We start from the raw sequence: 15,921 nt of genomic DNA on the forward strand, positions 1-15,921 counted from the left end.
GCTGCTTCCTTTGTTTTGCAGACGAGGCTCCCATCCTTTGTTCTGAATCAATGTGCTCCAAAGATAAGCCCCAAGAAAACAGTTGTTGCCTTTTGACACTGACAATTAGAACGGTAGGAAAATGGAGAAAACAGGAAATGACAAATGGTTTTAGTGACCAGGAGGAAATGGTGGCTGAGAATTGCTGCTTGGTGACAGTACACTCTTAGAGTCCCTCTTGTGAAGGATAGCCCAGGTCTGGTGGCTTTTTCTAAGCACAGATGGAGGGGTCATTAAATGTCAAGTTTCCAGAGCTGCAATTGTCATACAAATCTTGTTGTATGGGACACTGATAGGCAGGCCTTGTGAGCACCTAAGACTGTTTCTTGCGCTGTGGCCAAGCTAGGAAGCCTAGCAGAAAGTCTCGACAGCTAAAGCCCCACAACTTCCTCTGTTGCACCCTTTCCCAGCTCCACTTAGCCACATTCACCAACAGGTCCTGCCTTTCTGGAAGCTTCATGCTGATATCCAAGAAGCTATTAATCGCCACTTGTCTCTTTTGGGACTCTAGTGCCTTGATTTATGTGCCAAGCAGGAGAGAGGCAAAAGGCCTGGGCTTCCACACACTGCCACTGCGTATTAGCAGCATAGGTTATGCCAAAAGTGAGCCTGTACTACATCAGCTTGAGCCAACATCTTAAAGTCTCTTGTAGCCCACAGTGCCACAGCCTTGGTCCTCTCTCTCATCCCCGAAGAGGGAAAATTAGGTGTTAACCAGATCAACAGTTACACAAAGGGACTCTTTAACTTGAGTAGGTAGGGCCATGGAAGCCAGCAGAAACTGGACATACATAGAGAAGGTCCCTGGTTTTTGGCCTGATCTGGACGAAGATTACCTACCCTGTGATTCTCTATCCTATAGAAAACAAGAGTACTGAAGGAGGGACGAAGCAGAGTATAGGAAGGGAAACAAGAGCTGAGAAAGAGGAGGAGGAGGGAAGATAGGATGCAGGAGAAGAGGCATAAAGATATTGGGAAGAAGGGAAAGAATGGTGGAGGAGAGGAAAAGGTGAGGGAAATAGATGAATAAAAAGGAGGAGGAAGGAGAAAAGGAAGGAAAGGGGAAAAACAGAGAAGAGAGGCTCATGTTTTTCCTACAAGGCACTTCCAACATGCTCTTGCAGCAGCTACTACCTTTTGAGTGTCCCCCCCCCCCCCCCCCCGGAAGCCTGCCCAGTAGGCTACAGAAGGCATTTAGCTATTTGTCCCAAAGGTTAATGAACTCTGGCATGGCTTATTACACCACAAGGAAAACTACTTTCTTTTGTAGACTTGGGAAGTCAGACTTGAAAGTAAGTCCCTGATGCTCATGACGCTGAGTTCTCCCAATCCTATCTGCCTGAGGACTATGTGGGAATATAAGGCTTACAGGGTAACTCAGCCAGTCCCTTTAGCAGTCTGTTGACGAATGTTTATAGCTGCTATGCTCAGGGCCAAGCTGTTTCCATTATGTCTCTTCCCTTGTGGAGCTTACACTAGACAGGGGAATTGGCAAGACACAAGTCAATCATCGGAGCTAGTTTGTCTTCTAAAGGAATGTTGGCAAGGTGAAGGAGCACCCAGTGAACAGGCATGAGCAGAGCCCTCAGGTCACACTATAACCAGATGGGCCATACCATTTCTTTATTAGGTAAGACCCAGGTTGGTATTGGCCTGCTGAGGTCATTCCTTGTCACTCTGCATAAATGACTACAAACTTCACTTACAGTACTGAACCTACCCTTAGAGTGTTTTGAAGCCAACCCTGGGGGCTTCACAAAATGTCATCAAAAGTGAAGGACAGAACTTTGTGTAGGTCATTTGTACCTTAGGGCTGTCTTTGCCCTTGACCAAGGCCTGTATAAGCACCCCCCCACCTGGTCTTGGTGGCTTCAGGGCTGGGTGATCAATCCCAGTCATGTTTGTTTTACATACTATGGATGATCCTCAGGGAGACTTGTGTTTCTTCTGTCCCTGCGGTACCTGAAATCTCTGGTTCACTGCCCCACTGCAGTGACCAGGGACTGAGAAGGAATGCAGTCATGTCCCTCAAAGTGGAGATCCCACTGTATGTTTGCCCCAGCATGAAAGCACTGGCCTTGGCACAGAGTTAGTAATGTTCAGAGTAAGAATTCTCCAGTCAAGCTAGCAGCAATCTTCTCATATGGCTTCTGTGGCCAAGAAAGAGCTGGGCAGGACCAGGTGAAAACATGCCACTCAGAGTGGACAGAGTCCACTGTTAATTCAGTTTCTTTGGGAGCTTTGGCTTGGGCAAGATTCTTCTGCTTTCAGCTGGAGAGGGGGTAGCTAAGGAGTGCTGTGACTCTGAGGGAGAGAAATCAATAGCCCTTGACTGGAAAGCACGACTTGTTCTTCCAGGCCAGGGCACGCAGGATAAAGAGAACAAAGCTGTGTGTACTAAAGCAGAATTTCCATTAAAGGCCAGAATCTCAGGAGGCCTTTCAGCTCGATGACCATCTTCTGCAGGTTTCTGTACAGATAGGGAAGACATCCTGTGGGCATTGATATTTCAGGCCTCAGAACAATAACTCTTTGGTTCAAATGAAATCTTCTGCCAAGGCTGGTATCCATCACCTTGCTCTCATGACCACTAATGGGACTCTGAGGCATGCCGAGTCATTCCTTCTAGACTCAAGAATTGAGAGAGAGGCTGAGCTAAACTCATAGATAGCTTTGGTAGGCTTGACATAGAACACTGAAACATATCCCCCTAGACTGCCTGTCTTTTAGTAGGGTGATCCAGCTGCCCACTTCTGGAGCAGGAGTCCTGAGTGAGGCCAAAGAATGGTATGGGATGTAGAGTCCATAGCAGATTACTGTCAGGAGACAGAGTTCCTGAATTCTCACTAGGAATCAGACAGGCAGGCACTGGGTAGGAGATTTGGAGGTGCAGCCTCCCAGCCTGGACACAAGGTCAGGCAGGCAAGCAGGCAAATAAGCAAATGGGGTGCTAGAAGGTGGGTGTCAATGTGAGAGATTGTTCTAAGCAATCTTCAACTCTTTCTAGAGGTAAGGTCAAGGTGCTTCAACTAATATTCTTGCTTGAGTTCTTCACGTTATCAAAGAATGCTAAGAAGAAAGAAATGTAGAAGGTACTAGAAATCCCTTATAGTTGTACAGAGCCCTATGGGTTGCAAAGGGCCTACTTTTCAGAGCTGTCACCTCCTGAGTTCCTCCCAAATCCCCATGAGGCAGGCTGGCAGGCTGAGCAGGGGAATGTGCCCCAGCTGACAGATGAGAAAAGCGAGGCACAGGGGGTGTGACTTACCTGCAGCATCGCAGCTAGGCAGTAGTGGAGCAGGCACCTGCCTCCAGGCCTTCGGATCCCAGCCGCCCCAGGGGGCTGCCTCTGAGGTGCTGTACGAGGAGGTGACTCGGGCCAGCTCATGAGCAAAGGAGCTGCCAGGCAGGAAGGACTCACTCCCCAGGGCCTGTCGGGATGGGGGCTGTCGCCCGAGGCTGACCTGGGGAGGCCTGGCTTCCCCAAGCTTGCAGGCTTTGTCTACATGAGTCTACAACAACCGATTGAACAATCCATCAGCTGTTTGGCCACAAAAGGCTTCTGACCGATTTTGTCACTGATCTGACCAACTAATGGGGTTCTTTGAGTGTTGTGGTAATACACATCAACTGGTTTGGGGAAACAAAACCAAATATCTTTGTACTCCTGGCTTTCTATGGATCAGTTGGAAGTTATGGTCTCCCTCCATAGCAAATGCACTTACTAGGTGACATTTATTCCTCCCTAGAGCACCAATGCTTCTTTATATATTTTGGTTGCTTTGGGGGAATACTTAATGCCCATAAAAGGATTTCATATGAGTGATGTCCTTCCTTAAGCAGTCACTTTCTTGTTGGAATCAGGAATAAAGCTAAGGCAGATAGCTTGGTTCATTGACAATGACTTTGACATATTTGGATCCCTCCCACCCTCAACCTGCCCTCACAACAGAACACACAACTTAACCATGGTTTGTAGGCATTAGTGTGTAGATATGCTGTAGTGAGTACAAAACCAGTCAAGTACGTGCCTCCTCTCAGCTAGTCCCTGAGCTGCAACCCTTACTGCACCAGACTTGGACAGGGCTTTTAAGGTTTTACAGCCAGTGTGGACATGAGTTCCTTTGCCATCTTGCTTTACAAAACAGGGTTTTTACCAGTTCTGAGTGTGTGAAATATATGACCCAGTTCCTTCAGACAGAAAATTAAAATAACCTTATCCTGATGCCCACATTAGCAAAGGCAAAAGTCAAATCGGTGGTCAGCAGAGCCTTGACACTCTGACAAGCATACACCTGTCTAGCAGCAGTTATGCCTCAACAGATTGGGAAAGTATGAATCATATTCTTTTTTCTTGTATCAAGCAGTATCTCTTGATTTTTACCTTTGAGCTGCAAGTGGTCCACTGTGTCCACCCAGAAGCCCAAGGGAAAGGGGAATATTCACTCCCTGAATCCAAGAAAAACATTTGGATGCATTCCACTCACTAAAAGAAACACTTAGTGATCACCTATGCATATATTATTTGAAATAACAATGAAAGCTACAGCAGTAAATTTATTGACCATTTGCTGTGCTCCTTGGACTAATTAACTCAAGGGTTTTAAACATTTGGTTTCTCTCTGTCCTGACAAATAGCTGTCTATGAGGTAGAGGTTATTACAGTGTTCACTTTTCAGATGAGGATATGGAGACCCAGAGAGATTAACTAAGTTGCCCAAAGTCACACAGCTACTTAGTACCAAAGCAAGATGTGTACATGGGTTTGCTTCATTCCCAAATCCGCAAGCAGCATGTACTGAGTTACTAAGTTGTGATATGGAAAATAAGCTTTGAAGCGGGAACGTGTTAGAGGGAAAGTACAGATGAGGTGCTCCTGGGAGGCTGCAAACATTCTAAGAAGGAACGGCATGGATTTAAATATGGCAGCAAGAAAATGACTGACGACCCGGAACATTTGAGAAGTAGCACATGTCTATCTGAAATAAACAGGCCAGCAATCCCTCTTCAAAGCTCACACATTTCTTTGATATTCTAATGACATTTGTCCCAGTTAGCAAGTTCAGTGCCACTCTACTCAGGCAGCTCATCAAGCTCCCATTTGTCCTTGTAGAGAGGTCATCAGAGTGAGGCAGAGGAAAACTGTGATTTTCTAGAATTCACAATTTTTCATGTCTTCATGCTTAGCCCCTTGATAACTCTGAATACTATTCTATAGCAGCTTTTTAGAAACAAATTCTTATGGGTCCCAAACTATCCTCAACAGTACTGAACCCACTATATAGCTGAGGTTGACCTTGCATTCATTATCTTCCTGCCTCTACCTCCATAGTGCTGGGATCTTAGGTGTGAGACTGCAAACATGCCTTTAAACACTGAGTTTGAAAAGTGCTGATATATGCATATTTCTCAGGTTCTGAAGAGTCCCCACTCCATGATGAGACTGTAAAAGCCAAAAATTGGGCTTATTTGTGGAGAATGAAATTTTTTATTTTTTAAGTTTCTCAGGAATTCCTTGTAACTTCACATCTTAAAAAGATTTAGTGATAAAATTACTCAAGGAATGGACTTCCATTTACCCACAGAAGTTGGGAAACTACTAAGGAGTCATGGGGGAAGCTTTCAAGGGAAGACCACATTTGGTGCAAAGTAGAAAAAAGTAATAATAAATCAAGAATGTTTGCCTGGGGTAGGATATGGGAGTGCAAGGTAGAGAAGGGAGTATGAGGAGGGATAACTAACATAAAAGACATTTGAATAAACCACATGGAAACCTATTATTGTAGAAGATTAGTAAAGTATATACCTATACATGTATTAAAGGAATTTAAATGGAGTTACCCTATAACAGTGTGTGTGTGTGTGTGTGTGTGTGTGTCTGTGTGTGTGTGTGTGTGTGTGTGTGTGTGTGTGTGTGTCTGTGTGTGTGTGTGTAACTCCTACAGATATCAAAGTTACCAAATAAAAGCCCAGTGCCAGGCATGGGTTGCTCTTTTTTGGGTTGTTGGTCAGTGGGGTCTTATGGACTTCCGGTCATTACAGACAATCCCTACTACTCTTCAGAACTTGATGGTAAGACCCCCATTGTTGAATACATTGTATATCTGAACTATAGAACCTAGAGAAATCAAGTTGGTGCTGATCTGGAAACTTCATCCCTACTGACTAGCATTTGTAAGCTGAAAGGTCCTGTGCACACTACTGGAGGAGAAAAGGAATTGTTAATCTCTCTCAGCTGTGAATACTGTGAGCTTCAATAGCAAGTGGCCTGGCAAGATATGACAAGCGTTACAATAGTGACACGGATGTTAAAGTATGGCACAACTACTTTCTGATTTGTTTTAAGGCCTTTTATATAAGGTGAAACTATTCTGGTACTGTTAATAATTGGTCCAAAACCCCATGACTGGATAGGTTGTAGATGTTGGGGAAGCAGCTAACACTGTTAGTCTGCTAGATGAGCATAGCATTAAATGTCTTCTAAGGTATTTTTCTCCCATAGACTAGTGCATTTCTTAACCTTCATCAGAGAAGCTTCTTTTTGTAATAGATGGTGATTAACATGGAAATTCACAGCTGGTTAACATAAAGAGAATAAGAGACTGCGAGTGCTTGCAGTGGCTTTAATAGTCCTTCAGGCAGAAAAACCTGCAGATGACACATGGAGCCAACTATAGCAGGTGGTTCAATGGTGTGGGCAGCCCTATTTCAGTAGCATAATCATAAGTGGTCAGAAGCAGCAAAATAGGAGTAATAGGAGTAGACACTTTGAAGTTCACTACAACCCCCAGTTGAAGCACAAAGTGAAGCAAAGGAAGAGATGCTACCCTATAAGTGTGTCTCACATACAACAATAGACTGATCTGATGACTAGAAACCTCTGGGAGTTAAAATGTGCTAACAATCTCTTTTGTTTGTATCACAGTTTTAGGCTATGTGGTGTAGTTTCTGTTCCCTTAAATAAAAGGCAGAAAACACACACCTTAGCTACACAGAAGCCTTCTAGTCAGCCAGAGTGAAAAACTGAATACCATCTCTCTCTCCTGATTGCAGCTAGCTCAAAAACCTGTGTTAAGCAAGTAGCTGAGGTGGAGGCTGACCCAGTGTGTGACCTAAAACAAAACAAAACAAAACAAAAACAAAACTCTAAGAGTCTAATCATTGCACTTCAAGATGAAGTAGTCTCCTCCCAGCTTCATGTTCTTTCTGTCTCCTTGCAGGGCAGAGTAAGCACTACTCCCTAGACTCTGGGTTTGCAAAAGACCCATCCAATTGATAGTCAACTTCAGACAACTAAGGAAGGGAGTGGCAGGATTTCCTTTGGAGACTTCCTGATTTAAACAGCAGATCTAATGCATGCACCTAAATTCATTCCCTCACAAAGATCCATGAAACCACAGCAAGCCTCGATGTTTAATTTTGCTTTAAAAAATTCCCACCAAGAAAGGGAGGCTAGGAGGTGAGATAATACCACCATTTGTGAAACTAAAAAGCAGACCTGAGAGGCACAACTAGGGGTCCCAGGGCAATTTAGGATGCATAGCCAGACCACATTTGAAAACAGTATCAGCAGCAGCGGCACCACCACCAAACAAAGCCCTTAAACAAAAACCACACAGACCGAGCAGAGCAGACTGACTACTCAGCCTCAATGAAGGTGACTCACAAGTCAGCGGGGGGGGGGGGAGCACAGTAAAACAGCTTGGTCTATGTGGTGAAATAGTCACCATGCTCTAGAGCAGGAGCATCAGATACTCTGCTACTGGGAGGAAAGAGGGATGAGGTGGCAGCCAAACTCTTTTGGCTCAAAGATGTTGAAGAAATAAGCAGGTCTCTGTGTCTGTGGGCGTGTGCCTCTCCCCAACTCTGGCAGAGATGGGGCTTTATCTTTGCTGTCCCGTCTCTTCTGCAAGCCTAGCATTCTATCCACAATTTTATCCCACATCCCAGCATGGAGGTGGGAACTCTTATCTCTTCTTAGGTTCATTTTTCTTTTAGCTCTCATTTTCCCTTAAAGGGAAGCTGAGGACAAAGGAACACTGGAAAAGCTCAGTGTTCTTTCTTCTGGAGGCCTTCAGCTAGTAGTGGCTTGTGATTTCTTTTAGCAGAGTGCAGTGGCATGTGCTTGTGATTCCAGCACTTGGGAAGTTGACTAAGACTGATTGTTATGAGTTTGAGGCCAGTATGAGCTACAGCGTGAGATCCTACTAAAGGACAAAACCAAAACCAAACCAAACCAAAACAAAACAAAACCTCCAGATACTGGTGAAATTATCTAGAAAAGAATGAGAATGATTTTCTTATCATCAGGGTAATGAGGATCCCCATGTGGTAGGGGGATTGTGATCATGAGGGGCATACTAGGGGCAGCATTTTGTTTTTCCACCCAATCTGTGGATACAAGTTTTCTACTTTTCACTTCCTGTTACTCAGTGTGTATAGATCTTCCACACCTTTCCACAGCCATGATATATTTCATAATAAAGGAGGAAACGTTTTATATACAGGCTGATAGCAATATGCTAATGAGAAATATATATGTCCGTATAGAAAAAAATAAGATGCTGTTTTTCAGTATGCTAGGAGGAGTTATCCTTGGTTTATTATATATTCATGTTTAACATTTTATTATCCCTTTAGGTTTGTGGGATTTTTTTTTTTTTTGGTTTTCTGAGACAGTGTTTCTCTGTGGCTTTTGGAGGCTGTCCTGGAACTAGCTCTTGTAGACCAGGCTGGTCTCGAACTCATAGAGATCCGCCTGCCTCTGCCTCCCGAGTGCTGGGATTAAAGGCGTATGCCACCAATGCCTGGCTGGTTTGTGGGCTTGTGGGCTTTTAAAAACACTTTTCTGCATTTTCAAGTTTAGCTCCAAAAAAAACAAAAAACAAAAACAACAACAACAAAAAAAAAAACCCAACAGATTCCTCTTGCAATCAAAAAGCAATAGCACATTAAAACAACCCCACAAGGTCCTCATGGCAAGATGAATAAGCATGAACATAAAGTCTGTGTAAGGACAATGTGTGGAAGTCTAGGCAGAAGACTGGTTCTGTGAATGGAAACTACAGTGATCTCCTAACTCCCCAGATTCTAGAGTTACTTCTAGAGTTGCCTCTGGGAAGTCAGCACTAAGTGTGGTCTCTCAGAGACTGGGTAGTAGGAAGCTCCTAGGCTATTTTCAGTGTTTTGTTTCTTCCCTTGGTTGATGGCTGATGTCTTATACTCTCTTTCACATCTATAGCACACATTCTACAACAGATTTTCTTGAGAGTCCTGGCAGTAGTAAACAAAGTGCTATGTCAAATGGACAACTCAAATTTAGAGTTTCGAAAGTCACTTTGCTATCTTGTGTGTTGTGGCCCAGCCGTCTCAGCCCTAAGCCACCACAGCCATGAGGTTCTGCCTGAGTGAGGGAGTGTGGGCTTGGAACCTCCTAGCAACCCAGTGGCGATAAAGACCAAACACAGGCATCTTGTCATCTTTAGAGCACTCTCAGTTCCATGCTGTAAAACTAGAGTCTTTTGTTTATTTAGCGTATTCTTGGCTGTTTCTTAACCATGCTTCTATGGCTACGAGGAGGCCATTTCTGTCCTTCTCTTCACTCCTCTCTCCTCGATCGCTCCTAACTCTCTGTCCTCATATGTAACTTACACACCTAGCACCTCTGCCCAGGTGCAGGCCTCAAATGCTTAGTACTGTAGAGATGCATACTAGGAGACAATCCTCACTGAGGCCATGCCATTCAATAGCAAATCAGTTAGCATCCGCTATTCAATGCAGACCGGAGCTCCTGGTCCCTGGAAACCCTGGAAATTTCGTAATGGAATTTTCCTCACTCCCGATACTTGTGCAAATCATTTGTCTTTCTGGAGATACTCCAGGTACAGTATATTTGGGGTGGGACATGAAATTTAAAGCTGCGGGCCTGAAATTGCACATTATCAACAAGAGGTTGGGAATGTGCCTGGTCTGGAGTGCCAATCAGATGCTTAGGATATGGGATCTGTCTTCTTTCTGCAGACACAAAGGCAGCTGGTTTCCTATGTCATGGCTGCCTGAAATTCTCCTTTTCTTCCTACCTCCAGTGAAGACCTTGTCTTCTGCCTTTACTTTATACCTCTCCCATCTCCTTTTCTAAGTCACCCATTTGGGCATCATTCTCTGTAGAGAAAGGAGAGGTCACATTGTTTGGCCCAGGTAGTCAAGCAAGCTGAAGCAAGACTGGGAAAGTTGGCAAGATCCCAGAGAGCACTTGTAGCTACCACATAGTCCTCTTTGGGTCTAGAATTCTGGAACACCCCCTTCTGAGCAACACTGGCTTCTTCCAGTTCTCAACTTGGTAAGTGGGTGCTACAGTTTGGATCTGTATTAGCCTAAGAGATTGGTCACTCTACCAACCCCATCACTTTTTGTTAAAGGCTTAGACTTTATCTAGAATACTGTTGGGAGGTAGTAGATCTTTTAGAGGTGGATGTGGTGGGGCATTTTAGGGAAATTTGGGGTGTCTCTTCTCTCTCAATTTTACAGCTGACTATAAGGTACAAGTGCAAACACTTCTCCCCTCCCCTGTCATGCTATTCTGTGCATCAGCTCAGTCAGATAGTCCTACTTTGGCATCTACACAGCAGTGAACTGTGATAATGGTCTCTCTTTCTTGTTTCATTATCTTAGGTATTTGTTACTGCAATAGAAAGCTGACTAATGCAGTGAGGACACTGAGACTCCCAGCAGGAAAAGTCTCTTCCCCACACCACAGCAGACTAGACTTCAATGCTTCTCACACAAGACCACAGCTATAGCACCTTGTTGTGACTCATTTGTCCCAATAGTAGGAACTTTCTATTGTCTGCAAGCCAGGAAGAGAACTAGATTAAGGTGGATCTAGGATATATAGTGAAAGCAGGATCCATAGTAGAAGCAAAGGCCATGAGTGAGAGGAACAGAATGTCTCTAGCATTGAGCTCTACCAATTTCTGTGTGTCTCCCTGGGAGTTAGTAACTGAGAACAATGACACTTTGGGATTCATCGTGTTGGCCTGGACTTTATGCCCAGGACTGTATTCTTTCCAATAGCCTTAGAGTCTTTGTGTCCCACTCTCCTCCCTACCACTTATAATTTCTGCTATTCAGCCTCTGGCTTCCACTGTGCTATTTGTTTCTTTAGGTTCCCCCAGAGAAGCTGGAGTACACTCCTGCATGCTTGTAGCAAAGTTCCAACTTACTGATCTGAGAAATATTAAAACCAAGTTAATCCAATGAATTAGGCAGCCAATGGAGTAGGCATTGAAAAACACCAAAGAACAGCTACAACCCATCCCCAAACCTTGGCTACCACATCTATCCCCAAGTCAGTATTCTCAGATTGGTCTTTAGAGTCCATGGCACTAGGCACAGATGTGTATCACAGTAGTAGATCTGTATTTTGTACTCGATCAATACTAGTTGAGATATGAACCCACACATAAGACAACATAGTCTCTTGCTGTGAGCCTCAGATATAACTGAATCTGCCATTTGGCCAGGTGAACAATAGGGCCTACTTGGACAACACCGTCTCATCCTTAGGCAGCAGAGCAAGGCCCAAGATCCCATTCATATTAGAGATAGATCAGGGCATAAAGCAGAAAACTTGGTCATCAAATTTTATGCTAGCTGATGAAACTTAGCAGTGGGCAGACGCTAAAGGCCTGTGCGTGGACCTGTTGGAATAGCTCCAGGGCTAGATGAAGGTACATGGCCAGATATCTATTTCAACTAGCATTACCTGAAGTGAGTTGCAACCATCTGTGGATGTGTCTACCTCAGTAATAATAGGTGGATTAAAGAATTGTGGTCCTTGGTTCTACCCTGGAGTTATAATGATCTTAGCATGTTGTGGGTTTGGGGTATGACACAACATGATGGTATGGATAGCCACAGGTATGATAAGCTAGAAGCCTTGGAATCAGGCAAAATCCTAGTGAACAGTGATAGGCCAGCAACTATGGAAGACTTATTTGGGTCTACCCTGGCCCAAGAGAGAAATTTTCTGGGACAAACTATTTTTATTTGTACTTTGCTTTTCTTTCACAACTCTATTTTCATTACATTTACAAAGTAATTTTGTGTGCATTTATGTGTATTATGTGGATGTGTTCATACCACAGAACATGTGCAGAGATCACAGAACAACCTGTGGGAGTAGGTTCTCTCCTTCTACCATATAGGTCCTGGGAATTTAACTCTGCTTGTCACATTTGGTGATAAGTACCTTTACCAGCAGTGCCATCTCTCTGGCCCTTACTCCTGTCCTTTCTTAAGGAATGCCAATAGTGTATTTGGGACAAATAAGCATGTAAATTGCCTTACAGCACTAAAAAAGTTGATAATACATCAGCAGCAGACTCTCAGCAAATCTGGGCCTGGATGTTATCCAGTACTGAAGCACTGGAAGTAACTGCAAGCACCGTGAAAATAAGCAGCCTGCTTAGAATTTCTCTTAAGACAGGTACAACTAGAGCTGTTATAAATAGCTAATCCTTCAATGCCAAGGTGATGCCACATGCAACAAGCATCAAGGGCTTTCAGGAAAATTTAAGTTCATTTAGTATTGAAAATAAGGTACCAGAAACTAATCAGATAGTAATCAATACAGCTTATATGGAGGATTTAAAAAAACTGTTTGCATAGAGATTAAAGAATCATTAAAGATCAATGAGCTTAAAGAAAACATGTTGATAATCCAATAAGGAAACTTAACAAAAAGATGGGAGCAATTAAAAATTGAATAGAAATTCTTGAGCTGAAAAATACACTCAGCAAAATTAAAAAACAACAACAAAAAGACAACAAAAGCAGGATAGACTAAGCAGAAGAAGTAGTCAGATTGGCGATAGGTTACTTGAAAATAAACAGTTGGAGAATGTAAGAGTGAAAAGGAATAAAGAAAGAGTATGAAAGCTTTGGAACAGTATAAAAAGAGAAAATATCAAGAAAGACCAGATAATGCCAAAGGAGTGGATGGCATATATACAGGAATAATAGCACTACAAAGTTTTCCAGCACTAGAGAAGTATAAATGGAGTTCTTAATTGGTCTAAACAATAAAAACTCAGAGTCAGATATAGAGGAAAATGCTGAGAGATCAGAGAGAAGAAGGAGCAAGCCAAAGCTACTTTTACCTCATTAGCTTCCCAGCAGAAAAGAACAGAAGTTCCTGTTTCTTCCTGCTTACATTCTCTCTCTGCTCAGCCACCTCACTTCCTGTTTCTGCCAAGCAATCTTGCTTCCTGTCTGTCTATAGAGACCTACTGACCTCTATGGTCAGCTAGTGGCAAGCTCTATCCTCTGATTTTCAGACAACTTTTATTTGTACAAGCAAGATATCACCTCAGAGAAGGGCTCAAGTATCCAGGTAGAGAAAGGCCAAATGGCTCCTGTCAAATTTAATTTAACTTTGCCTAACTTTATCTTATAATCAAGGGCTCCAATAGTGGGAGGGTTTTCACAGTTGTAAAGGAAAAACAAATCTGTTAGCTGAGCATACTATACCCAGTAGAGCTATATTTTCTAGAGCAGGAAGAAGGGATAAAAAGCATTCCCAAATAGAAGCTGAGATCAGATCTTTCTGAGACTTTTTACACAAGCAAACATTAAAGCAAAATATACTAATGAGTGAAAATTCAACATGGGAAGGTATCCAACTCACAACGAAGAGTAATTACAGAAATTCAGAATTATCTAATTCTATAACCATGGTACAGAAATTATTCATAGCCTTAGGAAGAAGACTAAAGCAAAAATGAAAAAATATGAATATATTAATATACTAAAAGATGAGCAACAGACAAAGTTATAAGGTGGAATATCAAAGATTCAAAACATAAGGAGAAATGAAGTGCACATGGAGAGTATTCTCATTGGTATATTTTCTCTTTCACTTTTGATTCTGTACTTATCTTTACAACCATTCTAAGATGCTAACATTTAGAAAATAAATTATTTTTATATCACAGTGTAAATATCTGTTATGAGAAACTCAGATATAAGTGAGGGATCAAACACATGACTGGAATAATCCACTTAACCACAAAGGAAGACTTTGAGACAGGGAAAAATAGACTACAATATGATTAGAAAATAACTTTAAATAATAGTGATAGTAAGATCTTAAATACCAGTAATTACCTTGAATACAAATGGATCAAATTATATAATTAAAATACATAGAGTGATGGAGACAGATAAAAATGAAAGATCGAATCACGTATATACTAAAAATGAAGGGAATGAGATAAAATTTTATGTCAAAGGGATTCCAAAAAGGAGAAGCAGCCATACCTATGTCAAATAAAATAGATTTTAAAATCCAAAACAGTAAAAAGAGGTAAATGAAGGCTATCATATTGTGTCTAAGGGGTTTGGATTTTAACAGCTCATTAACACCTAAACTCATCAGTTGAAGGCTCTGTCTCCAGCTCATGGTGCTACTGGAAGGTGGTGGAATCTTTAGAAGATACGGTATAGTTATAGGACCTTATGTCATTGTGTGTGTGTGAGTGTGTAGGGGTGGGTGGGTGGGTGTCCTTGAAGGTATTTGGGGCCCTGTCCTCGTTCCTCTTGACTTAGCTTCCTAGCCACAAGAATGTGATATTGTTTGTTCCACCATTCACTCTCAATGTGATGTTCAGGTTCATCCTAGGCACGAAGCAATGGGGGCCAAGCCTCTGTGGATAGAAACCTTGGAAACTGTGAGCCAAAATAAATCTCTCCTCCTTAGGTTGTCTCTAGTATTTTGGCATAGTGACAGAAAGCTGAGAACACATGCACTGGATATCCGAATGTGCAAATATATAATTCAAATGTTAATAGACTATAGGGATAGGGGTCTATTGGAGATAGACTCCAATACAATAATATTAGAGACATTCAGAGTTTACTTTTAACAATGAATGGATCATCCAAGTGGAGAATCAAGAAATAGATGGCAGAGTTAAATATCATCTGAGATCATATGGACCTAACAGTTATCTATGGAGCATCCCATTCTGACAGCTACAGAATACACATTTTCTATGTGAAGAGTATTACCTAGGATAGATTAGTAATAAAAGCATTGAATAGTATAGAATATACAACATTCCATAAAATAAGTCTCAATACATTTCAAAGACTGTAATTATATTGCATATATTTTTTATAATTATAATATAATAAAGTCACAAATCAAGAAAAAGAAACACTGGAAACTATAAACACATGGAAATTAAATAACTTACTTTTGAATACTCAATGACTCAAGGAAGAAATCAAATGTGCAAGGCCCACAAAAGACAGAGGATGGCATAAGATACCCTGGAACTGGAGTTACAGATAATTATGAGCCAACATGTGGGTGCTGGGAATGGAATACAGGTTCTCTGGAAAGACAGACAGTGCTCTTAATCACTGAGAAATCCTTCCAGCCCCTAAGAAGGAAATTTAAACTTTCTTGAAACATGTAAAAATGAAGATCCAGTCTATGGGATATAACCAGAGAACTACTGGGAGGGAAATTTATAACAATCAACACCTACATCAAATAAGAAAAAACATCTCCAATATGGCAACCCAAGGGAGTAGAAAAGCTAGAACTAACTGAACCTATGTTGAAAAGGAAACAATTAAAACTCCAAACAGGAAAAAAAAAATCAAAGCAAACAAAACCCCCAATGAAATAGAGACCAAGTAAATGTAATCTAAATAGTCAATAAAACAAAGAGATGTTTTTTTTTTTTCAGAAGATAAAAGAGAGCCAATGAGGTGACTCATTGGGTAATGGGGATTGCTATGAAAGCCTGGTGATCTGAGTTCGAGCCCTGGAAATCAAATAAAGATGGAAGGAGAGAACCCATTCCACACATG

At 42.1% G+C, this 15,921-nt stretch overlaps 1 protein-coding gene across 8 annotated transcripts in view; it reads right to left on the bottom strand.

The window, feature by feature from the left end:
* The window catches only part of LOC100761274 (mastermind-like domain-containing protein 1), a 125,277-nt gene that overhangs the window by 7,589 nt on the left and 101,767 nt on the right, over positions 1-15,921 (bottom strand). For 3 of the 8 annotated variants that reach the window (XM_027432208.2, XM_027432207.2, XM_027432209.2), the window contains one exon: positions 3,308-3,551. The exons of the other annotated variants lie outside the window; for them this stretch is intronic. In XM_027432208.2, coding sequence (XP_027288009.1) covers positions 3,308-3,551 — 244 coding nt within the window. The remainder of the gene's footprint in view (positions 1-3,307; positions 3,552-15,921) is intronic. 8 annotated transcript variants of the gene reach the window in all.

This window comes from Cricetulus griseus, chromosome X, assembly GCF_003668045.3.
Source record: "Cricetulus griseus strain 17A/GY chromosome X, alternate assembly CriGri-PICRH-1.0, whole genome shotgun sequence".
In the NCBI taxonomy this organism is placed as follows: Eukaryota; Metazoa; Chordata; class Mammalia; order Rodentia; family Cricetidae; genus Cricetulus; species Cricetulus griseus.